Raw genomic sequence first — 26828 nt, 5'->3', positions numbered from 1 at the left:
TGGGATGAACTGGTCATTTGGTATATTCAGTTAGTCAGCTCACCTCATTGTTTGGGTACATGTTTCTGAACCTACTGACCCCACAGCAACTCCAGATCATAGCACTGGCTCCTCAGGCTTGTACACTAGGCAGGATACCTGCATCACAGTACCTGCCTCTCTCCTGATCCTGGTGCGTACATCACTCTGAAACAATGTAAATCTGGATTTATCAGACATCATGACCTTCTTTCATTGCTCCAGTGTACAATCATTATGCTCCCTAGAAAATAGAAGGTTTTTGCTCCGATAAGCATCACTGCTTAGTGTTTTTCTTATGGCAACACAGCTGTTCAGTCCCAATCCCTTGAGTCCCCTTTGCATTCTGAATGTGGAAATGCTCTTACATTCAGTTAAACATAGCCTGATTTTTACACTCGTTTCTTCTGTGATTTGATGCCAAACATTTTTATGAGATTGCTGATCACAATCATATAGGATTACTTGCAACCTAATTTCTTCCTCAGAGACGATTGTTCCCCACTATCCTTCCAGATTAAACTGGGGTTAAGACAGTTCTTAACCCAATTTTAGCTGCTTCTGCAAACTTCTTAGATGTTTTCTGTTTGAGAACAACAATGTGACTCTTTTTAAACAGACTTTCAACATAGTTAGGAAACGTGAAGCGACTAATTTAATCAGTTGGGGTTAAAACATTATATTACCAGCTAAAAGACCATCCCCTGGCTTTGCAGTAAGTACCTCATAGGAGACTTGTACCTATTTGCTTGGTTAAATCCAGGTAGCGATTTTCTGTTTGGCCTGCCAGTGAATAAATGCTGGAAACATCTTTATAGCAAAAATGAAGGAAGACAAAAAGACTCTGTAACAAGATTTATTAATACATAATATTAACAGAGTTGTTTGATGAAAGAGAAACATGTATAAAGTCAACATAAATTTAATTGTGAGTCAGAGTTGCAGGTTTTCACTTCTTTTTGCCCGAAGCAGCTTCAGCTGCAGCGACTGCAGCTGCTGCAGCATCTGCCTTCAGCTTCTCCTCTCTCTGCTCCAGGAAGACTTTGTACTCGTCAGCTGATAGACTAAACGGGAGTGACGGGGGAAAGAGGAAGAAATCATGCTCAGTTATTAAAAAGAGAACACAACAGTAAGTCATTTAAAATAGTTTACAAACAAAAAGTGACAACTATTCTTTTTTTTTTTGCACCAAGAGTTCAATTGAACAGTGCTATTGAAAAGGCAACAGAAAAACACCATATAATCATATTTCCAGTACATGCGTAGCGTGATAACAACCATCTGCATCATTAACTTTAATTCATTTTGAGCATCAGAGCCCCAGAATCAAAGAGCAATGGCCTCCCTCCAAGCTCATCACAATGCAGCAATGTTCAACGATCATCCAAGGAGAAATCCACTGCTGCAGGGGCAAAGATACCAACCTCTCCACTGATGGCACACTAAATAAATGATAATATATTATAAATGTGAGACATGTTGAGTTTGAAGGGGGCGAAACTGATTCTGAGAAAAGTGCTTCATTAACTGAAGCAAAAACAGAAGTGACGGAAGAGAATAATGTGCCTGGATGCCAACTCACAGCACATGATGGCAAAATGAACAGAACACTGTGGGTGCCATAAATAATAAGTATCTGGAGAGACTGTATGAAAGAAATCACGGATATGAAGATGCAGAGCAAGCAGGTTTGCATTGTTGGATCTGTAAAAGGAAGATTACAAACGGTAACGCAGTTTAAGTGTGCTCTACACACACTGATTGTGTACTGCATAAACATTATGCTGTTTCTGTTTGTGCAATAAGCATCCAATAAAACAGACAGGATGCAACATGAGCACATCAGTCACACAGCAGTCTCTGAATGAGCGCCACCTCAGCAGCAACATCCAATTAGTTTTATTTCATTTTTTTTAGAGCCTTAATAGATGTTTGATGACTACCAACACAAAAATCAAGGGTTTGAGAAAACACTGACTCTAAGCCAGAAGCATTAACTTTGCATACTGGCACACTGTGTACACCTCTTGCTACTTACAAACTGCTATTTACAAATAAAAAATGTGCACACCCACACATTCTTCAGAGCATCAACGCATGAATGTTTCAAAGCAATTTAATCCTGACAAAATGAAACAGAAACAGGAACAATTCAGTTTTCTCAGTGTGATTGGTGATTTTATTCTATTTCTTTTTTTTTTTTTATCAGTCGATTTCATAATCTAGTCTGAGAGGAGTCAAAGATGACAGGATTTTCATGATGTGGAATGTGCAAAATCCCAGCACATTTATTGGATTATCAAAATTTCTGCAAGGATGAGGGGCTGCTGTTGCACTCTGATGTGTTGTTTGTATGCTTTATAAAATTGAAGGGGAAAAAACTTGAATAAGTGCATCACACAGTTAAACTGCAGCATTTTCTACTCAAACCATACCTTGATCCTTCTAATGACACCAACAAACGAATGCACTGTCCTGAATCAAACAACATGCAGTACAAAGACAAACAAACTGGAGTATAGAAGTGGAAGAATACCCAGGGGGAAATCTGGTGATACTGTGTATTTGTATCTTCACACACATTTATTTGGCTTGTGAACATGCATCATTAAGACAAACAGTTTTGTTTAGCTGCTCTTTATACATATATATCAGAGGAATCATGAGTGTTGGACCTCTATAATTTCAGCCTTGCAGATGTTTAAAATCTTTGCTAATGGCATTGAGGTTGATCGCCTGGATTCAAAAATGTATTTCCACTCAAAAAAGACAAACTAAAAGTTTTTGAGTGACAACAAGTACATTGTGGCACCCAGACTGGTAAAATTCATAGTTCCAGGTTGTTTCCCCATTCAGGGCCACATACCATCAACACCATACACAATGACAAAAATTGATAAATAAATAAATGAAAATCTATTAAAACGTATTTAGAAATCAATCAGATTTTCTGGTGCAAGATGATAAAACAAGTAGGTTAAGGTTTTGTAAAGCTGTTCTTCTTGAGCTGTTTGAGGAAATGGCTCTGCCATGTCTGAAGTGAACTGCTCATACAATCTCTCATTTTTTTTTAACCTTTACAGGGTCCTTTGGTCTGAACTCTTTGAACAGATATGAGAACACAGAGTAAAACAGATCTATAATCCTTGTGTTGGTGTGCTTTCACCTTTATGTCTATTTAGTATGGCGAGCGTCTCCAACCATTCCTGACTAATGATGGAAGCGGAAATGCAGATTGGCTGTTGTCATGACTGATATTCATACATGAGAAACACACAGATGCATAGCCTTATGAAACTGGGAAAAATCATGCTTATGCAAGTTTCTGCCTTTTAAATTTTAATTCACAATGTAAACAGATTCTACATTTAATACTTTAGTTTGGTCCTTGCAACATGAGAGCCACAGGAGACTCGGGGACAGACTGCACTAATATTTCAGACTGTAAGTGTTGGCTGCTCGCCATCGCTGGCTTATTATGTTTTTATGACATTTCCTAAGAAAAATGAGGTGATATGTGCACCCTACAACCATGAATCATGTAACTATTACAACCGCACTAATACAACACAGTCTAACTGAGAGAAATTTAGAGTATTTTATTAATGCCAGAAGAAAAAATTGTTACAGCAGCCGAAATCCTACTAGCCATAAAACTAAAGCTCTGGATGCATGTGGGACATTCACAATAGAAGCTAAGTAAATATTGCATGAGTAGGGATGACCTCCCCTTCTCTTTTTAAAAAAAAAAAACCCAAACAAAAAAAACCAGATACAAGTTATAGTAATTACATTTGAGTACTTGCCAATGCACTGATATTACTACTAATAAATCTCGTTACAGTTAACTAGTAAAATACTGGGGACCAAAATGTCTGATGGGACAACTGAGTGGTTAATTGTGCCATATATGAAATGGGTCATCCAGCAGCCATCCTCTAAATATACGGGTGGAAAATGGCCACAACCTTTATAAATAAGGATAATAAAGTGGTTTTTGGTGAATTCTGTTCACAGCTGTGACAAAGCAACTACATGTCCAAAATCAGCTTTCCTCACCAGGATAATGCCAAAGTCAGATTTTTAACATGGCAAAGTAATAAATTTGCTGTAAAAGAAATATTAATGCATTAATTCCACATAATAATTTCTCTTCATTAACATGTTCATTTTGACAACCCTGGTTTTCCACACTGGTATCAGGTTCTGTAATATCAGAACACTTAAGAATATCATGGATGAGTACACACACCTAATACTGGACTGATCCCTTACTCTGGTATTATAAGTTACAACAACCAATCCACAAAGATTAACAGAAAAATTGCAATAATTTCTACAAGTTTTCAAGGTTTTATTCCACCACTAAACAAGCAGATAATTTCTGCCCCAAAAAAACCATTCCTTCTTTTATTTATCTTTTTTAATATGCTTTTAATATATATAGACTAGCTGTACATTCAATAAATAAAGAGCAGAGACCTTCGAAGGGTCCATTCAGTTCTTTCTGAGGCTATAATTATCTAGTACATTGTACAAGGTTAGTGTATTGAAAAGTTTACTTTCAGTGAATCCAGACAATGGCAATATTTCAACCATAAAGAAAGACATTTTCCTTTCATATAGTGGCTAAACTAATCTGTTGAACAGCATCTAAATAGCTCCTTGTAGGCATTCTTGTTATTGTGGTTGCTGTGGTCTGTTACCTTCACCTCCACTGATCTTTTGTGCAGGCCTGGAAGCACAGCAGCGTGACACACTACGTATACCTGAAGCTGTATGCCGGGCACACAGGTAGCTCCAGGTTCTATCTATAATTTTTCTGGCATTTCAGTGAAATAAGATCAGCAGGACTTACTCATGAACTACTTCGATGCCCAGTGAGCGGGCCGAGCCGATGATACTTTTGACGACATTCTGGAGGGAGGTGTTCCTCATTTTGAAGCATTCATCCTGAGTCTTCACCTGGGCGATCTCATATACAGCTCTCACCGACACAATTCCCGCTGTCTCGTGGCCTTAAATAATAACACATAACAAATATGGAAAACAGATCTTTAGAAAAAAGTTTGGTACAAAGTGCAGAGACCAGAACAGCAGCGCTCCTCACCGGTCTTGCTTGCTCCTTTTGCAATGCCCGCCGCTTGCTTGAGGAAGTAAGACACAGTGGGTCGGCCAATCTTCATGTCATACGTTCTGTCAGGCTGCGAAGGAGAGGAGCTAAAAATCAAAACTGTTCTCAAAGGTTCTCATGTCAACTAAAAAGACTGTAATAGAACCAATAATTAAGGATGCAGCTAAGTTTTGGAAGTTTGATGAAACAATTCTCCCTGCAGAGCACCTACCACAAGAAATGCATGCTTATTAACAGAGGGATTCTTTGTTTTTGTTGCATTTATCCTTAATTTATTTATTGATGCAGCAAACTATTCCCCATATCAGACAAAATGATCTGTTCTCACAGTATGTATGCAGCTAATGGAGGCAACAATGGCAGATTTACTCACTGACATTCACTATAATGTTTGAAGCAAGAAATGGAGATCAGAGAGGTCTTGTCACTTCTTTTCTGGCTAACAAGACAAAAGTCTTACATTTGAATCAACTGTTGCAGCTACAAATAGTTGTTTCTCTAATGTCTTAGCATGATAACCATCTAATCTGTCACAAGGGTAAATATTTCTTTCTGTGAAAAGATAATTATCCTGAGATATTCGAAAACCTTAAACACCTGCTGTCTGTTTTGTATTAACAGCAGGTTTACAAAGTCTTATTTTGCCATGCAGCAGATTAAATTCTTGATCCTTAACAAAGAGGCAGACTTCTCAAAATGATCAGCTGGGATTTTAAAGCACCATCAGATGTGCATTTTGTATCAAACTCTGTGATACAGAATGAGACTAATTAAAGTCATTTCCACAGAAGAGTGAAAAATCCAGCTCTGTGAATTTGACATAAATTATTTGTAGGAATATACCAAATGAAACTCCTGCTTCCTGGCAGCATCACTTCAACGCCAAAGGAACTGTATTAAACCTGTACAAGAATAGAATCACCAAGGATCAAAACATTGTGATGGTTATGATTATTTAGTGTCGCTTAATGAAAAGGTACAGAAGCTCAACTTGCTGAAAACTGGATTTGTAGGATGTAAAAAAAGAAGAAAAATACATCAAAATAAAACAAATGAATTACTACATAATAAACTACAAAATCACATATGAAACTAAATGAAAACTAAAGATAATCAGCTTCCTTAAATTATTCTGGTTTGAAAAAGGAGCATATAGAAGAAAAAAAGAATCCCCCATATTTTTATGTTTCTATTTTATATATCAGTCATTCTGAGGCTGACATTGTGTGAACAGGCATCTGATACCAAAGATGTCTTACATGCAGACAAAGTATCAACACCGGATATGAAAACTCATTTAAATATGATCATGTTTGGAGGATCAGCTCAGAAACATATATTCATATCCAAGAAAACAGACAAAAAAAGACCAAAAACACTGAACTCCATATTTCCTCAAATATGCTCATTATTGTGCCTGTAGAGAAAAGCAGAGTTGTGTACCATGAAAGAATGAAAAACATGTAAAGTGTTTTGTAGTGCAGGGTTGTAGTGCTCTGCTTCACTGTCAGTGGATCTAATTATGCAACTACTGCTAGTTTTGTGCCATTTTTTACAGCAATTTTGCATTTTGTTACAGGAAATATCAGCAGCGTGTCAAATAATATTGGGATTAGGGTCGTACAGGGCCAAACACAAACCTTGTGTAGAAGATGATGATAGTGGTCAGAAATCTAGTATTAGCAGGATTCATAAACATGTTCCCACACGGGGCTCTGATTTGTAAAATCAAAGTAAGGTTAAAATATGCAATATAAGTGTGGACTGCTGAACATTCACTATTTTCTTTGCTTGATGTTGTCATTTTTTAACAGTTCAACTTGAACTGATGTCAGCTTCCACACAGAGGCTAGATGATGCAGTGTCTGGAAACAAAGCTGCCTCAGGTTGCTAATTTGAATAATAGGCTTAGTCTTCAGATGGCAACTGGTGTATGTAGTCGGGATGCAAAGACGTTCAAAGCTCTGCACGGCTGACACTACTCTGTGTCTCTGAAATTGGACAATCATTTTACATTTTATCCATCAGACATGATGGTTTAAAGATTGCTTTGAAGAAGGACTGAAACTGCCAGGTGTGTAACTCTACCGAAGAACTATATTCATCTATCTGATTTTATTGAAAAAATAGTTTCTACGCATTTATCTTGAATTTAACTTTGGTCTTCACACAGTTTTCACATGAGCACTGAACATCTTTGCAGCAAAAGCATAGCTTCAACCACATTTCATTAGATTAAAATATTTCTCAGGAATAAATTATTTAGGGCACACTGATTTACTGAACTGTAAAATGTTAGAAAATACCTTTTCAGGGCTACATGATTAAATCAAACATTAGAAGTTACAACAAGGTCATTTGTTTTCTTTTCTTGCAACGACGTGCTGAATTTTTAAAGGAACAGACTTTCTAATTTAATCCTACCCTAAAGAACAAAAGAACATTTAGTTTTTTTTCCTTCCATCTCTTGTTCTACCTACCTATCTTTAAATAATCTGTTTCCTTATAAGAGCTTACTCTCTATCCAAGTTACTCCAATAAAAAATATGCTGTATTAAAATCATAAGAATCATAAAAATGAAACTACAGCTGTCTTTTTGGCTGCTTGACTGAAGGGAAGTAAGACAGCTTTTAGGAGTAACTGAGGAAAAGAAAGGCACAAATAACCAATATTAATGAATATGAGTTGAATCTCAATTATTATTATTAATTATTATTATTTGTTGTTATTATTATTGTTATCATTTTTTTTTTTTTTTTTTAACTGGGGCTTATTTTCTAAATGTTTCAAGTCTGAATTATATTAAATGCGACAAAATGTTTAGAACAGGTCCAACATTCAGGAATAAAATGATGGAAACTAAAACTGCTGCAAAGAAATTCACCGGTGACCACGCATTGTCAAAGTGAGGATTCTTGTTTTTGAACAGAGATGCTCAGCTTGATAAAATGTGCCTGACAACATCACAAACAGGGTTCCTGCAGAGACAGAAGTGTGTCTTACACGACAAGCTGGTCTCACTTGAGAAGAAATTCTGAAATCTTGTGAAATCCTCTGAAATCTCCCAGGAGGTGAGCGACTTCCAGAACAATACATGTCTTAGTTACTGGGGAAAAAGATGGTGTTTCAAGTTTTATGGTTTAGTCAAAAGTTATTCAACCAACTGAGTAAACATGCATACAACAAAAAACCTTATCAGACCATAAACAAGTTATCCTTCTTTAAATCTTCCTGTACACTGTGACTTGCAGATCATCATGTTTTGATGTTTTTTAGGACAACTGCTGCCAATCAAACAGGACATTTTACTACAGTTACTTTTTCTGATAGAAAAAAATGATAAAATGAGGAGACAATACACACTTATCTGTTTTGTTGATCTACAATGAGGATATTTAACAACAAAAACAAACCCTACTAGACACAGACCTTTCACTAATATTGCATACGTGTTTTTTATTTGATGGTAATACCGTTTTATTCTAAAAAACTGGACCAGTTCCAGATTCTTTGGTCCTCATTAATCTATGCCTTAAAAGATGTGAAATAACTATTTTTATCAGAGTGTCGTCAGTGAGCAGCTGTGTGTTGTGGCAGGATGTAACACTTGTGGGACTAAACAAGAACAGGAAAGCTGACCAAAACTGTAAACTGAGACAAACTGCGGTGTCTGGTGATACTCTTTAGTTGATTTATCACCACCAACATACGCTTCCACATTACATGCAGCCATTTGATCCACTGCTCATATAAAAATATACCGTTTCACCTTTGAAAATGACTGACAAGCAGAGAAGCTTACAAAATGTTATTTAACTTGAAAAGAATCAAACTTGTCAGACTGAGATTTTTTTTATGTGTTTATTTTTTCTGCTGTTGAACATCTGCTCCCCCGTTTCATCCTCTGCTCAGGACCAAATTAGAAATAATCCCTTTATGTCTCTTGGTTATTCTGACTTTTCTTTTTTAGTTCTTTTATTTACAGCCTGTATATGAACCTTACTTAATCTGAGATGAGCACATATTGATCCGATCAATAAATCATCAGGGGAAAAGTTTTCTTTGGCTCAACTACTATTTGTCCTCTCAGAAGTGCACACAGAGTGCAGGCTGAGCTGAGGAGATATCACAAAGGTGGTGATTTATCATCAGAGTCAGGTTATCACAGCAGAGACCTTCTGACAAAGAGAACAGATTTTTTTTTTCACCAAACATGGAGAAGCTATTGCTTGTATAAGGATGAATGAGAGGTTATTTTTTGCTCCTTCATTTCATAAAATGAAACACATTCACTGTTGTTGTTTTCCTGACAGTGAAAGCAAGAAACATCCAGCTCCAGAAAGAAGAAGAGCAGCAAAGCAGAAGAAAGTAACTAAAGTAAAATACAAATATAGCCATGAAATAGTCGTTCCTACACACTAGTGGTGGCAGTGGCTCATGTGGTAGAGCTGCCAAGACAAGAATTATTATAATGGCTTCCAATAGTACTCCTTGCAATGTTATGGAAAACAGAGGATATCATCGTATTTCTGTCTTGAATGAAATGCCAGAGAACACGCTCCTGCTAAGTACACCTTTGTAGGGTAAATTTTGTTAAAACACGAGCTGGATATGTTATGTCATTTCAGCTTTTTGAAGATTATGGGCTAATAATTATCTGCTGATCATCTGCATTTTTCATTTCGGTCATTCATTCAGCTATCTTTGAACTGTGTAAACTGATGAAGCTCACTCTGCTCCATCAGTGTCACAGAACAACCAACTTGCACAAAATAAATAAACAATCATGGAATCTTGCATTATTCATTTTCATTTTACCAAACAACTGAGGAAACACACAACTGCACAACGTGTAGTGTCTCCAGATGGATAGAGTGGCAAATGCAGTTTACCCAAGTGGCATAGCGGCAGTGACTTCAGTAATTATTAATGTTTTTTGATCTGCCATTTGATCCTTTATTGTCAGCCAAATGTTGTTATGCACAGCACAAAACTGAGCTGCACTGATTTACAACCTCTACAGAGAAATCACTAACTCTTATAACTTTGGAGACAGGCAGGTTGCTCATTGGCCCCTGCTTTCAGTCTTTATGCTGAGCTAATTGCCTCCTGGCTCCAGCTCCTCACTTAACAGAAAGACATGAGAGGCATTGATCTTTTCATCTGACTCTCTGCAGGAAAGTGAAAAGGTGAACTGTCTAAACAGTCCATCTGTTCCTGTAAAGTGAGATGAAAGGCAATGAGAGCTCAAAGACACCGACATGATGAAATCAAACTGTTTAGCATCAGGGCCTTGAACATGTTACAAGCAAGTATTTAGTGTGCACATGAGAAGATCTAAAAATCACCAGTAGATGGCACCAACGGACAGACCCAGCTGTGACAGCAGAACTGTTGCTAGATATTGCATGTAAGACAGAATTCATGCCTTTTAAAGGATTAGAAGACCCCTCCTTACATCACAAATCTCATTACAAGTCATGTTTACTCTGCTAAGAGGACACAACTCTGGATGTGTCCTCCTTTCACACAAACATGAAAGGAAGGTGTGACAAGTCAAACAATATGTGAGCGTGTGAAATGTTAAAGTAGTACCTCGCAAACCCCCCATTTCTACGTAATTCACATCTCTTGCATACGCTTAATGCCTCTTGACTCCAAGATCCTCTGGGTATTGCTTCATTAATGAATGCAAATGGAAAGGCTTACTTCAGTGGTAGAGTATGAATAATGGAAGTGCTCTGATGATGTTATGCAGCTAGTTGAATTAACCACAATTGTGGGAGGGAAGGGTGTTAAGTGAAAAGGGCCGGTGTGGCTTAGAGAGAATCACCTTCACATGGATCTTGATGGGGAGAGGGATGCCCTCCTTCAGGTCCTTGGTCTTCTCGTTGAAGTCCTTGCAAAACTGTCCGATAGGGATTCCTTTCTGCATTGGAAAAGATAGAAAAGAGAATATAAACATGGTAAAAATGGAGAAGAATTGCATTAAAATGTATGAGGAATCTGAACTCACGAATCATCCAGCTGAATATTAGTAGTGTCACGCTGTGCAAACAGAATACAGATGCCTGGGCTGCTGTCAATCAATCCATCACAAACCTTCAAAGCTTTGACTTTTTTTTCCACACATGTGAATGGTTCAGGGAGTAAAGCTGTGCTTGTGTGAGTGGAACCCACTGTTGGTGCGTCTGTCACGAGAGCTATGACTAAATGCATGTAGGAGCCCAGAGCCAGAGAAACCCAGTGATGAATGAGCTCCCATTTTCTGGCTCCTGCGAGGCCAACCAGAGCGAAAGCAAAATGGATGGGTGACATTAAGTCAACACCCGGCCAACGCTGCTCCTTTACAGCGTTCCTCTTTGGAGCCGAATTCTGTTGCAAAGACTAATAAAGAAACTAATTACTACAGCTGAAATTTAAACTGACCTTCACCTGCCATCCTTCCCAAAGGCAACACACCGATTGAAAGGTTTGTTTTAGGAATGAAGATAGACAAGAAAGGAGGTTTTACTCACAGCTTAATGGAGATGTGAGCTTGTGTTGCTCCACAACACAACATCCTGAGCAGAGCACATTCTAATAATGGATCTGATACAAAGCCAGTCATCCTGAGACATTTTCCAATGACAGGCAGGGGAACACATTTATTTGAAGTTAACGGAGCAGCAAGATTTCTCAACATCATCTTCACTAAAGGCTTTGAAATGCACCTGATGAATGCAAATCATCTTCTGGGTCTCCACCACCTCATGCCTTCATTAGCGTCTAAAATGCTGCTCATTACTCACTCGCGTTTCTCAGCAAACGCAAAAACAACAAAGTGACTGAAATCGCAACGCATCACAAGTTGAGGCAGGTTATTGTTTTAGCTGATGGGTGCTATCTGAATTACAAAATTCACCTAGTGAAATGAAGCACAACTGTGTCCCTGGAGTCCTCACTCAGCACTACCTTCCCTCCCCTTTGTACTAATTAACAGTAATCCCATGTCAGTATCTTCTAGCCATACCCTTCCCTCACTCCGCCTCCCATAAAACAACACAGGAAAGGTAAACAAGAAAGGAGGGTGTACAGGCAAGTCTAATTAAATATGGATTAATATAAAGGCTGTGATGTCGAGCAGGAGTCAAAGTAAACCCTTGGGCTCTGCCTCACAAACTCAGCTGCTATTCCTCTCCTTCTGTTCAGTCCCTGTCGGATAGTGATCTCTCCTTCAGACTCAGAGACAGCCTTTCATGCCACACAAAGCCATGAAAAAGCCTCCCTGACCAGCAAGAGATAATGCCTGATGCCTCCAAAATGTGCTTAAGCACAGACAGTGAGACATTATGCATACAGAGGGGACTGTACTAAAGATAGACGTAGGCCGACACTTAGCATGGCCTTTTCTGCCCAGACACTCCCTTCATTGCTCACACAAATATTAAATAAAAAGTCATGAGAGACTAGCCTGAGGAGGAGAGATACAACCCACTTGGGAACACATACACACTCTGCCCTGAGCTCTTTACACCATTTAGTATGCATCATAGGGAGGTGATCCTGCTTTAATTAAGCTGTCCCACAAAAGTCAAGGCAAATCTGAAGATTAAGTTTTACCTTGAGCTGTTCAATAATTTACCTGCAGTAACTGCGCAGTTGAACCATGTTGGTAACTGAAATCATAGTCTTTAACTGTGGCAGGGAGCTGGCTCGCTATGAAAGCCGTGTTCAAGGTTGGCTCCACCAACTTCCCATGACATTTATCAGCGAGCGCGAGCTGGAACAGTAACATTTGTGTCCTGGCCAAACTGCTAACCCTGCTCACTGCATCTGAGCATCTAATCATCCACGAGTCTGAGCTGCTGGATAAACCCTTGCTCCCCAACCATGACTGATTAGAGCTCTCCAGTATAAAATGGCTGCAGCCCGTTACCAAAGGCGGGGCCTTCCATGCTACTGCCCATGGACAAGGACATTCAGCCGCACATCTTCAAAGCCTTCTGAGATCCTGGGCAGCGGGATTAGCCGCTAATCTAAGACGATATTTCTCGCTGTCAAATCCGGCAGCGGCAGTGGTGAGTAATTGCTATATGATCCATTCAAGAGCAGCACGGCAGGATGAGTCTTATTACTCATAATTATGGGAGCAATTAGGCATTTGCAATTAAAATCTGAGAAGCGTCCATTTCATTTGACCCTTCTACCATATTCTCTGTGGTCTTTCTCGACACTCTGTCCGTGTTAATGTGATTGGCCTTTCAGCTTCACTAACTCTTTTTAACAAGATGTAGGGCTGGTGTGGCAGCATTGTGTGTGCGTCTGGGAAGGAACTTGAATGGATGAGAGAGGAGATGGAAATGGGAAAGAGCGAGACAGCTGAGGTGTATTAAAGTTGTCAGAGTGTGGCGAGCAACCTTGGTCAATATTTGAACAATGGGCGGGGGTTTGTTTGACAACAGCAAAGGGGAAAAATAAAGAGAAGGGCATAGGGGGTCCTCATGAATATGAGTGAGCGTACTGTATGTTTATATATGAACACTTTGTCCTCCGTTTTAATCTGATGACAGTTTAAGAAGTGGATATGTGTGCATAGCTGATGGTGGGGAAGCACTCGCTGTGTGGGGTTCCAGGATTTTTCTGCATCTGAGGTAAAAGAAAGAAAGAAAGGGAAGAGATGGAGCTAGATGGGACTAAGATGAACACATGGTCAAAAGAGGCATTGTGCTCATGGAGGTGTGGCAAACGTGAAGATAAAGGATACAGATGCAGGATAAGGTGTTGAAGCAGGACGCAGAATTAATTGCCCCTGGCATACAAGGCCATTGGATAAATTGCCCCAAGTGGCCAGCCTGAAGGAGGTCTGCGATATGGTGACAAAGGTGTTACATTGAAGGGAGGCTGGTGGGAGGTGAGGTTAATTAAACTCTTTAGTGTGAAACACTCTCATTCATTACCTTCATTAACTTGTTCATTTAATCTGCTCCGGTGTTGGCATTTTATCACATTCGGCCCCTCTGTAGCGTCATACAGCTGATTAGGTTTCAGGCTGAACCCCTCGACTGCAGAGGGGGTAACTGAGAGGCTGAACAGCAGGTCAGCTCGGCAGACACAGCAGCATACTACAAACAGCCTGAAATAAATTGAGCTCACGCTGGACATGCATTTTAGTTGATTTTCCACAGTGGAATCAGTGGATTAGTCTTAAAAGTGGAAAATGAAAACGATTTTCACTCCCAGTCTCCACTGAGCTGTGCTGAGGCCAATTTGCAGGCCTGAATTAAAGAGCTGAGGGGTGATGCTCAAACGGGTGTGAATGCAGACCTGATGGAATGGACCAAGTCCAGGTACTCAGATGTAGAACCACAAAATAAATCAAAACTTCTCAGTTGAGTTGATCTTTGCTCAAAATAGACACAACTTTCAGTTTTTTGCATCTGGCACAAGATGAAGAATTTGCTGTTTGAGGGCACGGTGAAGCAGGCGGCGGAGCAACAAATTGTATTATATCACGACAAAACATCCCATTTTCAACTCCATTAGGTCCCCCTCACAGACTTGACAGTGTTGTGCTTTTGCCACTTCACATGATTAATCACGTATGGAGGCTGCAGCAGAAACAGACCAGCCTGAACTGCAGGCAGCTGTGGATCCAAGCTGGAAATGACTGAAAACATAGATTCACCCACATGTGGAGAAGAAACACACCTCAACAGAAAGTCAAAGCAAATGTTAACACAGCTATTGGAGTATTCAGAGAGATGTTTCCCCCTTTCACACAGACAAAAGAACCTGATAAGACCCGCTAATCTGGATTTTGTCTTTGGTGGATAAAAGGCACACATTGCATTTAGTCCTGTGTATTTCTCCATCAGCTCCAAATGTGAAAACATAAAAAGATGACAACTGGGAGTTTTTGCTCTGGGCTGCAGGAATGAGCGATTCCCTGAAATAAGATTTACAACCACAACTAAACTGACTGAAAAGTCTCACAAGAAGGTTCAGAAATTGACACGAGGACCAATGTGCAGATGAAAAGAAACGCAGCAGATCCATTTTATGAGTTCACATGGCAGCTGGTAGCTCACACAGTCTAGTGGAATTTTTTTTCCCTCAGAAAGTCATGCTTATCAGACATTGCAGTCTACTACTAGCTGTAGCACAATGATGTTAATCCAGCATGTAACTATGTTGCTTCTGGGGACTAACTAGGACTCAGTCACATTGTTTTATTGAAAGTATCCATCCATCCATCCATCCATCCATCTTCTGCCGCTTATCCGGGGTCGGGTCGCGGGGGCAGCAGCCTAAGCAGGGAAGCCCAGACTTCCCTCTCCCCAGCCACATTTGCCAACTCTGCGGGGGGGATCCCGAGGCGTTCCCAGGCCAGCCGAGAGATGTAATCCCTCCAGCGTGTCCTGGGTCTTCCCCGGGGTCTCCTCCCCGAGGGACGTGCCTGGAACACCTCACCAGGGAGGCGTCCAGGAGGCATCCTGACCAGATGGCCGAGCCACCTCAACTGGTTCCTCTCGATGCGAAGGAGCAGCGGCTCTACTCTGAGCCCCTCCCGGATGACTGAGCTCCTCACCCTATCTCTAAGGGAGAGCCCGGCCACCCTGCGGAGGAAACTCATTTCAGCCGCCTGTATACGAGATCTCGTTCTTTCGGTCACGACCCACAGCTCATGACCATAGGTGAGGGTAGGAACGTAGATCGACTGGTAAATGGAGAGCTTCACCTTCTGGCTCAGCTCCTTCTTCACCACGACAGACCGGTGCAGAGCCCGCATTACTGCAGACGCCGCACCGATCCGTCTGTCGATCTCACGCTCCATCCTTCCCTCACTCGTGAACAAGACCCCGAGATATTTAAACTCCTCCACTTGAGGCAGGACCTGACTCCCGACCCGGAGAGGGCAATCCACCCTATTCCGGCTGAGAATACCGGCATTGAAAGTAATGCCAGTTAAAAGACAAACACATTTATATGTTTATTTTGGTTTAAATGGGTAAAAATTTGCAGATGTTGGAGAACACAATGGTATACACAACAACACTCCAAATAAAACTTTTGTTCAAGTCTTGTGATTTGAGTCAGTAGTGAGGTGGAAATGAAAACAGAAACAAGTGTCTAAACCTTCAAGCTAGTAAATTTTAGCTTTTTGCAGCAATTTTTAATGGATTATTTTTTTAAAAGTGCTACAACAACTGTATTTACTGGCAGAAAATACAGTTGCAGAAAAAATGAAGCCACCCTTGTTTGTTCTATAAAATTTTATTAAGTAGTGAAGGTAGTCTAACATTTTTTTCTGACACTATAATAACCACATTAGTCAACAATGCAAAACATTCTATCTTAACAATATGGGCAAAACATGGACAATGACTGTGCTACTACATAAAGTCCCATTGTTCTACATATATACCTAGCTTACATGATGCAGCTTACCCCACATGCCATTAAACTGGGATGTGCTGCTGTGTGAAAACAATGCCATTTGCAACGTTTCGCTACATGAGAGCATAAACACTTATAAGAAACAAGTGGATTTGGAGGATTTGACCTTTTTCCTCATAGGTACTGTTGGAGAGGGTAAGAATTCATGTGTATGATTAAGTTTAGATCAGGTTAGTGTTTGTGTATTATAATATTCATAGAGCGATGTTATAGTAATGGAAGTCCACATACATTGCTGTTTCACTTAAATGTGATACATCCACAGTTTTTTTTGTGAGACTGAGTGGACCACAGCCAGTTTTTCCAAAGCTTTGCTCCCCACCAGAAGCATTTATCTCCCTGCATTTAAAACACACTCAAGCTTGGTGTCTACAAACAAGAATCCTGAAAGCTTCTGTTACTAAAATATTCTTTTCTACAACTTCATATAGAGCTCTGTTTATAAATATAAAAGAGAAGTGAGCTTCTTAAACATCTGTAGTCCATTCCTCATCCCTGTATGACGCCAGCAGCTCCAGGCTTCATTAGTCGCTACCAGCAGAACTGTTGGCAATGGAGCTGAATTACAGGTGATACAAGTGCCAAATTTTGACAAGAAAGATGAACATGTGGTGTAAAATAGACAATATCTCCTGTGCGGAAGCAATTCATGCCTCACACTGTGAGATGACACTGAGCAGGAGCAAAGAGCAGAAAGGTGATGGCAACGAGTCCTTCATATTTGTGGAGGTCAGCCTCGGGTCTGATGTGAAGCACGGCTGACTCTTGACGCCTTTAGCATTCTTGGACAGTCTGTAACCCCATGTGTCCTTCCAAACTTCTCCAATCATGTCTGAGGCAAAAAGTGATGAGTGCACAGTACTGTGGACAGGCTCCCTGCCTGGCTGCCCCTCTCTCTGCTGTCCTCGCAGCTCCCCTCGTCCTTTGTCCTGCCTGCTCTCTCCCTTTTCCTCTGTGAAAGTGAGCCAGTGTGCAAATGACCTTCAACCACACCCAGTGGCAGAAAAAAACAACAACAAAGACAATTAAAACAAAAAAGAAAAGAAGGGTGGGGGCTGTAGTGGGAAGGAGGAGAGAATGGGATAAACATGAGAAGATATGTGATGAAAGGAGGGAGAGTAGTGAAAAGCACACGCATCCACAAAAAAAGAAAAAACACGCTGAAGAAAATGGAAAATCTCTCCTCTCTTGGAAGCCAGCGGAGCGCAGAGCTGAATCTGACAAGAAAGATGACTCTCCATCCCCTTTCTCACCAGTCTGATTAAACCTCTCACTCTACAATGAACCCAGCGCACTGAGAGCTACGGAAACAAGAGAGCTCTGAACAAGAGGTTTGGCTGAACGTGTAGGACTTTGAGGGCAAGGTGATGCTGTGAAATCCCAGAAAACTTCATCTGTGGCTGATAAAAGAAAACTGAAATTGAATTTCTGAGGAAGAAACAAAAGAGCCAGTTTCCAAAGATTAATTTTCGACTGGATCTATCCCAGGAAATTCCAAGTCCCTCTGTTTGAGCATGCACTAAGCCAGCAATAATGAGTTAATCTACAACAGAGGAGCGATTTCCTTGTGTGACTAAGGCAGTAAGTAGACAGAAGGAGGGCTAATTAAAGTTGTAACATCTGCCTTCTGAGCTCTAAACGTATCTACAGGCAACCAGCATCTTTCGCTCCACTTCCTCCACTCCTCTTTCAAGCAGGAGGGGTAAATGAGGCATCTGCATGCTCCCACACAGAGCAACTAAGCCTCTGCAAGTGGCAACATCATCATTAACATAACAAACAAGTATACAGTAACAGCCTGCTTTAATATATTCGCAGCATCTTCTTCCAGCTAAACTTCCACAGCTGATGGTGGAGGAGAGAGAAGAGGAGGAGGAGGATGAGGAGGTGGGGGAGGAGGAACTGAGGAAGGTGGGAGGTCTGTGCATGAGCACGTAGCCTGCTTACAAATTAACACAACCAAACTCGGACGGCGTGAGTGAGTTTGTGTTGCAGAGCTCTGCCTCGCTTTTCTCCCTCGAATCGTGTCCAAGGTTGCTTCGGTCTGCGGTCGGATCGCCGCCCGTGCTGCTGCTCCACTTCCGACCGACTTCCAGGCGACTCCGCGCAGCCGGAGCCCCGCGACGATCCATCCCTCCCACTTCCCCAGCACGGCTCCACTTCCCCCTGCTGCTGTGTCAAAAGATTAACAGACAGCAGCAGACCCCAACACTGCGGGAGGCGACAGTCGGAGACTCGGATCCAGATAGAGGCTCTGCTGACACCGTCACAGCAAAACGAGGGTCGGGACGGCGGTAATGTGCCACGCCAGGTCTGCGCGGATGAGGAAATCTGTTTTTAAAAAAAAAACAAAAAAACCACCCAAAAACCAGGAGTCTGCTTTGGTGTGGCAGAAGCAATGACTTTTCTTTTCGACGAGCCTCTCTTTCTGTGTACAAACATCCGGATAGTGACACTTTTATTACCCAGCTCGGCTCGTTTTCGACATTAAAAGACACTTTATTGGTCGCCGACAGCGCTTCTGCTTGGCATTACTTGCTGTAAAATCAAGCCAGGACGATCGAGCCCAAGTGCAAGGCGAATGGTTTGGGTAACTAAAAGCTTCACTTTTACTACCACCCGTGCACGGATTAAAGCCACAATACCTGCTGTTAATGGGGCAGTTATGAAACAGGTGTTGCAGAGAGGCGGTTTATTAGAGGTTGTTAAATGAAAGGATGCAGGACGCCTCAAGACAACACGACATGCTGGGCAGTTAATGAGGAGAGATGTAACAAAAAGTGTGTAACTGTGCAGAAAAGATTGCAACTGCAAGACGGATCGGCAACTCTTGGGCTGCCACCTGATAAATCAACAGATGCTTCAGTCATGTGGGTCTGCTGGAGAGATTTAATCTGCATCATCAAGGACCACTCTGTGAAATTATTAGTTTGCACATAATGGCTGGGATGTTGTCCTGATGCCCTTGATAGTCGCAAGCCACCTGCTTGTGAGGGATTTTGTTTTTGATGCAATTTGGGGGTCCATGTTGAGTGTTTATGGAGACAGACTGCAGGTGCAGACACATTAATCTAGGCTCTACAAGGCTTTCTGTCCATCTGGGAATCACCTGATAATAATAGAAAACAAATGCAAGAGACAAAACCCTTGTGTTGCTGTATCCCTATCAGTGTGTATTGGACAGGATTTAAGTGCGTTTTAGGTGATTAGACCAAGTGCACCCTGTGTGCACTTATGCAACATGAGGTGGATAAAACTGCAGAGGGAAGAAAACTATTTCCAGTGCTAAAGAGAATTTGTGGAAATCCTTCACCTGCACACTATTATATGCCATTACTTAGCTTGCTGTGAAATAGATTGCCTCATCCTGTCAACATCCGTGTCACTTCCCAGACAGCGGAATGATGAATTTGGTCATTATTGATGAGCTGACTGGACATGAGGGCCGTCATCTCAGTCTCTCACTCAGAAAAGAATAAATTACAGAGTGTTGACAGGCAGTCATAACACAAACATGGGGCTGATGGGGGAGAATTTCCTTGGGTGAGATTCAAGGCAAAGGCGGATTATCTTAGGAGGCACAGCTCGGAGAACGGCAGCTGCAACAGTAGCTGTGAACTTCTCACACACGCCTCCTCCCCTGCAAACTGGGGTTGCTCCTGGAGAAGCACAGTACAAATTTAAATTCCAATATCCTCTCAATCTGCACCTTGCTGAAATTCACTCAGGTCTGAGGCAGTAATAATCAAGTTGCCATGTGCGGTGAGACAAAGGGCTTCATAGACAATGAGATATTTCCAATGCTGCCATGATTCACGCCTGTCCTCCCACCATGCCCGCGAGTAAGATTAATCAGTTGAGATCGTTCCTCATCCTTTTGAGTCATCCGTTTCAGGATACGGCTTTAATGCCTTTGAGTTTTTTTTTCTTTTCAATACTCCCAAAGATGAATTAGAATTCATTCAGAGCCAAGCTGGCTCATGAAATGCATGTCTCAATTTAAGTGGATGGAAGTCACTTTCTATCTACATTTAAGTCTTTTCTTCTTCATCACTCTCATCCCCTCTCCCCTTGAGCTTATTTATGAACTATTACCATCATGCAGTAACACTTTATTAGCCATGCAGACAGCTCAAAGGCCTATTAATCTTTTACTTTCAGTTCTTCTCTGCCTCCACACGTATACAATGGCTCACCCCCCTCAAAAGGAGTTCCTCTACCCTCTTTAATGATTCAGACAGCTCGGAGGAGGTGGCAGAGCTCCTGGTAGTCTTACACTCGTGGAAGTGATGCATCTTCCATCAGCGAGATATCAATACACATTTTTCACTGAGACTTTTTTTCAGAGGCCACAATCCTGCTGACAATCTCCCGCTCGATCTCACTCAACTGTTGCTGTTAGGACACATCTGAGCCAGTAATGATTTTATATTACAATGTGATCGATCCAGCTGAAGGGTTGACATGAGTGGTGCTGAGCAGATAACAGACAATCCATTGGCTTGTGCTCTGCTTTTCAGCTAAATACAATAAAGAGACACTGTAGAGCCAATGATCATTTTTCACTCTGAGAAAAATAATGTTTTTTAATGCTGTCTGCAGCCGACAGACAGTATGAGCTGCAACAAAACAACATGAACCCTCACGTTCAAATACATTTGCATTGTTTTCATGCAGTCACCCAGACACATACACATAGTGTACACATAAACACACAAGTCAGACACATCTCTAAACAAATAGCAAGTTATCAATATTCATCTGAAATGAGATGGGAATTCGGGATGATTAAAGGCTGTGGCGCAGTATGAGAATAAACACGGCAGACTATAGAGGCAAGAAAAGACTTTGACAGGGCACCTAGCTGCGCCTGAATGCAATTAATTAATAATGAATAAGCTGAGTAGAAGAAAAATGAACAGAAACAACAGAAAAAGTACCAACTGAGCACTTACAGGAAAATCTGTGATTTAAAAGGAGATAGTGTTAGGACCGTTATGGAAAATGAAAAAAATATTTAATTCACTGGAGAAGAAAGGAAAAAAACCCAAAACAATTTAATAGGCCTCTCGGCTTGAGCAGAGTATGAAACTCTGGCTAAAGACGAAGGCGCTCTTATATTCTGTCTTTAACCATAGCAACAAGCTTCAAACTATTCAACATCTGGTTTGGAGATGATCTTGGAGAATAAAGCCTGTTTTCCTGCGTGCAGATGGAACCTGCAAATTGATGCAAGCTGGATCTGAGTTCTGTGGATCTGTGTGTCTCTTACAGGCATGGTGCCCACGCCCCAGGTGTGCGTATCAACCCTGGTCACAGTGAGTACGATGGCAGTGGTGGACCTCTACCTGCTGGAGCAGAGCATGCTGGGAACTCGCGGCCTGTCAGGACCCAGCGTGTGGCAGTATGCGGTGGTTCTTCTGGGTGATGTCGGCTTCCTGCTTGCACTCCGCTTTGTCTCGGCTGGAGTGGTTTCAGAGGCACGGTCGCCACGCCGCGGTTTTGCCAACGCGCTCTGGTTCCTGTTCCTGTCCCTCCTCCAGTTGAAGCTCTTCTTTGTCTGCCACAACTACAGGCAGGAGCGTCGGCCGCCTGACCCACTGGCCAGAAAGACCCTCACTCTGCTCTTATCCATCTGCCTGCCCTCCCTGTTTCTCATTCTGACAGGAGCTGATCACATGACCCCACAGCGCAGGAAGCAGGAGGTGCGCAGTAGGCTTCTTTGGGTGGTGGTCGACCTGCTGGATGTGGTGGACTTGCAGGCGGGACTTTGGGAAGCCCAAGGGGGGTCTGCTATGGGAACTGGAGGGGTAACTGAGCAGAAGCTGCCCATCTGGGCCGAGGGCCTGGTCTTCTTTTACTGCTACGCTCTCTTGCTGCTGCTGCCATGTGTGGCACTGACCGAGTTAGGGGCCACTGGCCTCCCGGGACAGAGAGGACCCCGTAAGGAAGCTTTGTACCCCTGGCTTAGCTTGGTCACCATTAACATCTTCACCCTAGCCCTGAGGGGTACAGGCATGCTGTGGTATAGGGACCCCCGAGTGTCCACAGTGTTTTTGGGGAAAAACCTGCTGGCACTGGCTGTGAAGCTGAACTCAGCCTGGGAGAGACACAAGCAGGAGCGCAGTGCTGCAGGAGCTGGGACTGTGACTGGAGCAGAACCAGAAGGCTCCACGGTGCCAAGCCAGAATTCAGATCAGGAAGAGGTCCAGGCCCAGGGGAAAGCTCCTCCCTCTCATTATCATACACTGTCTCGCTCCCAAAGCCACACGCTCTCCCACGTCAGCTTGGAGCCAACAGCAACGCCTTTAGGACCTTCTTTCATCTCCCATGAACTGTAGAGAATCACTCTGACCATGCACGCATGCAAAGATGTCTGAGTGTACACCCAAACTTATAATCTGGACCAGCAAAGTCAGTATCACAGCCGAGCAGATAATTTGTATGGAATATGAGTAGAACAGTGATGGATATAATGCAGAGCCACAGAAATGCATTTGACAAGCTCAGCCATGTGCATTTTGTTGTGTTGAGAATAACTCAAAATGCATCGTATGAAATGTGAGAGTGCACTTGTATCTCAAACACTGTGAGCACAACTATCAGTGTACAAAGTACTTTAAAAATGTGAAGTAGTGTTCACTTTTGTATAACAAAGGTATGACTGGTTTATTCAAGTTTTTAGTCCTGGATTTGTAGTTTGAGATTTTCTTTTCCTTGACAATTATAACTTAAGTTTATTTTGATTTCTTGCTAATTATCCATTAATATCTGGTCTTGATTTGTGTGGCTCTGTGGAATAACTGGATAAGTGCTCCCAAAACTGAGTCATTACATGTCAAAATAATGACCCTTACCTTTCAGCTTGCATGTTCATACACTTAATTTTTTTTAAAGAAAACGTTAATGTAGATGAGTGATGGTTAATTTTCTTTTCCTTTAGATCCATCAAGGCAGCACTCAACAGCCATCTGTGTGTAAAACTCTCTGAACACTGTGCTTCATCGTTTTAATGTAGTTTCGGCCAATGATCCTTTAAATTCAGGTCTTCTCACAGCCTCAAGTGATGTTCTTTTTGTTTGGTTTTACATGTCTGAAGAAGTTACATTATACAGTTTATCCCAGTATAGAGATGGAAATGTTAGACAAGATTAGGGAAATCAATAAATGGTCATATAGATTTTTTTTTAATTTTTTTTATCGTATTTAGTTAACCTCTATTTTGTTTTTACAAACCTCATTTCTTCCCATTTGCCCCACGTTATGCAATGGGAGCTATGTGCAACTCTCGATGTTACTGATCACATAAGATTCTTCATTATCAATCCTGGTTTAGATTTAAACAAAAACTACTTGGTTTATAATGAGGAACATGTTATATTCCAAAGATAAATATATAGTAAGCACACCTAAAAGTTTCAGGACAGAGTTCACCAATCCCAGTTTCAGTCATTCATTCTGTTTATGTCAGCAAACACGCTAATGTTTAATCAGAGCATGAATAATTGAGATCATGTGATTTAAACTCAACAACAGCAATGAGATTCACTTTAACTTTGAGTTTCACTGTTTTAATTCTGTTTCTCTATAAAAAAAAAAAAAGGAGACAAAACAATTACCACTGGGTTGAGATCCTGTAACTTTCTCTGAGACAGAAGTTTTGGCAGATTGCCGCCTGTGACTGGAAGACTTGCGTTTTAGTCCAACAAAATGCAAAGTAGCTGGAGAGCTGCATTTAGCTCCTTGTACACAACCGTGACGCCAAACATGACTTTCCATCTGCCTTGTATTTTAATGTGCTTTATTTGACTTCTTTAAGCCAATTACCTGTCAATTTATGTTTCTAAATAACGTGACCTATATTTTCTCTCATGCTCTGATGGCAGCCGCCAGGCTAAAACATGAGCATGTTGACATGGATGATTGGTGAAATTCTGATTAGTCAACCTTTTTCTGCTTATCTTTGAATGTTCAGCTAAATTCTTTCATTTGGGTTTTGGAATCACAAACAAATATACCAAGATGGCATATAGTAAAACCATTTGAGGATTTGATTAACAAACCATCTTCTGCATAAAAACATTTCTCAAAATGAGACAGTAGTCCTTTTACACGCACTTATTCATACAACCACAGATGTTATTTAAGGGATTGTGGTTGCTTTTAAGCTCATGACGTCTGACAGATCCTCCCTAGGAGGAGAAGGACGACACCTCCTGGGCATATTTATGGGGAATGATAACAGGTGACCACATTTGTTAAAAGAGCCGTTACAATTCCCAGAGGCTTTATCGCATCCATCCAAAAGGAATGGTGACTGATATCATTTCTAAGATCTTCTTGTCTAGTGGAAACAGTTGGTCTGAGCATTCAGGCATTAGTGTGTTATCTGAGTGAACAGAAACCTGCACAGCCAACCAAACTCACCAAACTGTCTCATCAAATTCAAGCCCCAGTTACCTGATACGTTTAATAACAGAATGTATGTTTTACCTTCATACACTGTATATTTCAACATGTGTTAGTAATGTCTAAATCATCCAGCAGCTACTTTAACACAACAAAATGTGCACTACTCAAGATATCTTTGGAAGAGACCGTGAATAAAGATGGGAAAAGTAATATGGAGCATTAACACAATTAACAGTATAGGTCTGTTTTGCTACACTGTTTACAAAGAGTGAATAACTATGTAAGTAAGCCCTTTACAGTTATATTCAGAATTCATGTTTGCTGTAATCTGTATTTGTCTAAGTCATTCAATCGTTAAAAAAAAAAAAAAAGAAAGAAAAAAAGCACTGTCCAGCTTCCTGTTCGACCTGCTAATCTCTTTTTTTGACAAAACACAAAAGGTTTACTTTTTAATATCCCTTTAATAGCAGATGTAGCTGTTAATTTGTAAATTTTTCAAGATGTTGGACCTCTCGGGTCTGGTCAGAGCAGCAGGTGTAGAGGGTGGAGTGTACAGTCAAGTGCCTTGTTTCCTTATGGAGCTTTGGGAGGCCAACACATTGCGTGTAGGATGTGGAACCTGGATATGTGCCATGTGTTATACTGTGAAGTTGCTCCACAGCTGTTGTCAGCTACACCTCGAGGACAGAGTGCAAACTAATAAAGTGTTTCATACTGGCCTGGTGTTGACAGTTCATTGGCTTTTATGTAGGAGACTTTCTGGCACACAAACAAAGGGAAAATCAGGAGGAATCAGCCAGTAAGCCTATGGGACACAAGTTTCATTCGTGTCAAACCTCCCCCTACATAAGAGTCGATCAGCAGCCATTCCGAAGTCACAGAAAGTTGTCTGTTTTAAGGTTTTTCTCCTGCAGAGATGAAGCGAATGGAAACCTGGCCATAAATTCAACACAGAGAACCATGCTCTTTGTCTCGCGGAGCGGCTCGCTGATGAAAGGCCGTCATTTATCACAATTATGCCAGCGGCACCACCAGTCCAGATCCTTTCGCTGTAATCCTTGACTGTGCTGGTGTGTTATCTGCCTTTAAAGCCAAAAAATAAGAAAGGTTCCCATGCAATGGGTGTGTATGCCAGGAGTTACAGTAAACATGTGCGATCCTTTTGAAGAGTGAACAGCCTCTTTGCTCCCAGCTGCTATGAATGCACCTGTCGTTCCATCCTCTGCGCTTTAATGATCCCATTAATTGAAATGGAGGCTTTTTGTCAGAATGGAAGCGCCTATTCTCACTGATTTATGTTTGATTTACAGGCCGTGCTAAGAGCAATGTACACTCTCGTCCGCAGATATTCATTTAAATTCTCTGTGGGGAGTTCCTCCTCAGTTAAAACAGACTTAAGGGAGAAACCACAGAGGGATAACCAGCTAAGTAGACGGCATGCAACTCTCGCCTACCCCCTTCTGTCTATTACTTCTTTGTTCACTCTACATTTCAAACACATGCATTCTGGATGAGGTCCCTGTTGGGCAACTTCTCATATTTCTATTATACTAAAAGCAGCGACTGCAAAAGCAGCAGCAACAGCAAATGACTACCTCCTAGAATTTGTTACACCTGTTAAGCTCCAGATACAATGCTCAGCACTTTCCCTCAGATCCCACTGACTCTCATAACATGCTCCTGAAGAAAAGTCGATGAGCTGCTTTGCTATTTTCTTTCGTCTTTCTCCTATGCCCTCTATTCTCCTCTACCATTTGCCTGGGATAATTTCACTCTAGCTTGTAATTATTCTCATATACCACAGCTGTCAGTTTCTTATTTTTG

The 26828-nt window shown here is 41.3% G+C and overlaps 2 protein-coding genes across 4 annotated transcripts in view; one reads left to right on the top strand and one right to left on the bottom strand.

Moving 5' to 3' along the window:
* Positions 1 to 872: 872 nt before the first annotated feature.
* mrpl11 (mitochondrial ribosomal protein L11) overlaps positions 873 to 26828 on the bottom strand; it is a 45208-nt gene continuing 19252 nt past the window's right edge. For 2 of the 3 annotated variants that reach the window (XM_079249596.1, XM_079249595.1), the window contains exons 4-7: positions 10987 to 11082; positions 5129 to 5222; positions 4877 to 5036; positions 873 to 1082 (exon numbers count right to left, since the gene is read on the bottom strand). In XM_079249596.1, coding sequence (XP_079105722.1) covers positions 968 to 1082; positions 4877 to 5036; positions 5129 to 5222; positions 10987 to 11082 — 465 coding nt within the window. In that variant the 3' untranslated portion in view covers positions 873 to 967. The remainder of the gene's footprint in view (positions 1083 to 4876; positions 5037 to 5128; positions 5223 to 10986; positions 11083 to 26828) is intronic. The other variant, XM_079249594.1, reaches the window with a different exon arrangement.
* tmem265 (transmembrane protein 265) lies at positions 21869 to 22933 on the top strand (the record flags this gene model as incomplete). Its single annotated transcript, XM_079250402.1, has 1 exon — positions 21869 to 22933. The coding sequence occupies one exon, from the start codon at positions 21869 to 21871 to the stop codon at positions 22931 to 22933; it is 1065 nt and encodes a 354-aa protein (XP_079106528.1).

Source organism: Telmatherina bonti (assembly GCF_933228915.1).
Source record: "Telmatherina bonti genome assembly, chromosome: 12".
Lineage (NCBI taxonomy): Eukaryota > Metazoa > Chordata > Actinopteri > Atheriniformes > Telmatherinidae > Telmatherina > Telmatherina bonti.
Note: the sequence above shows the minus strand (reverse complement) of the source record. Positions and strands in the feature narration are given on the sequence as shown.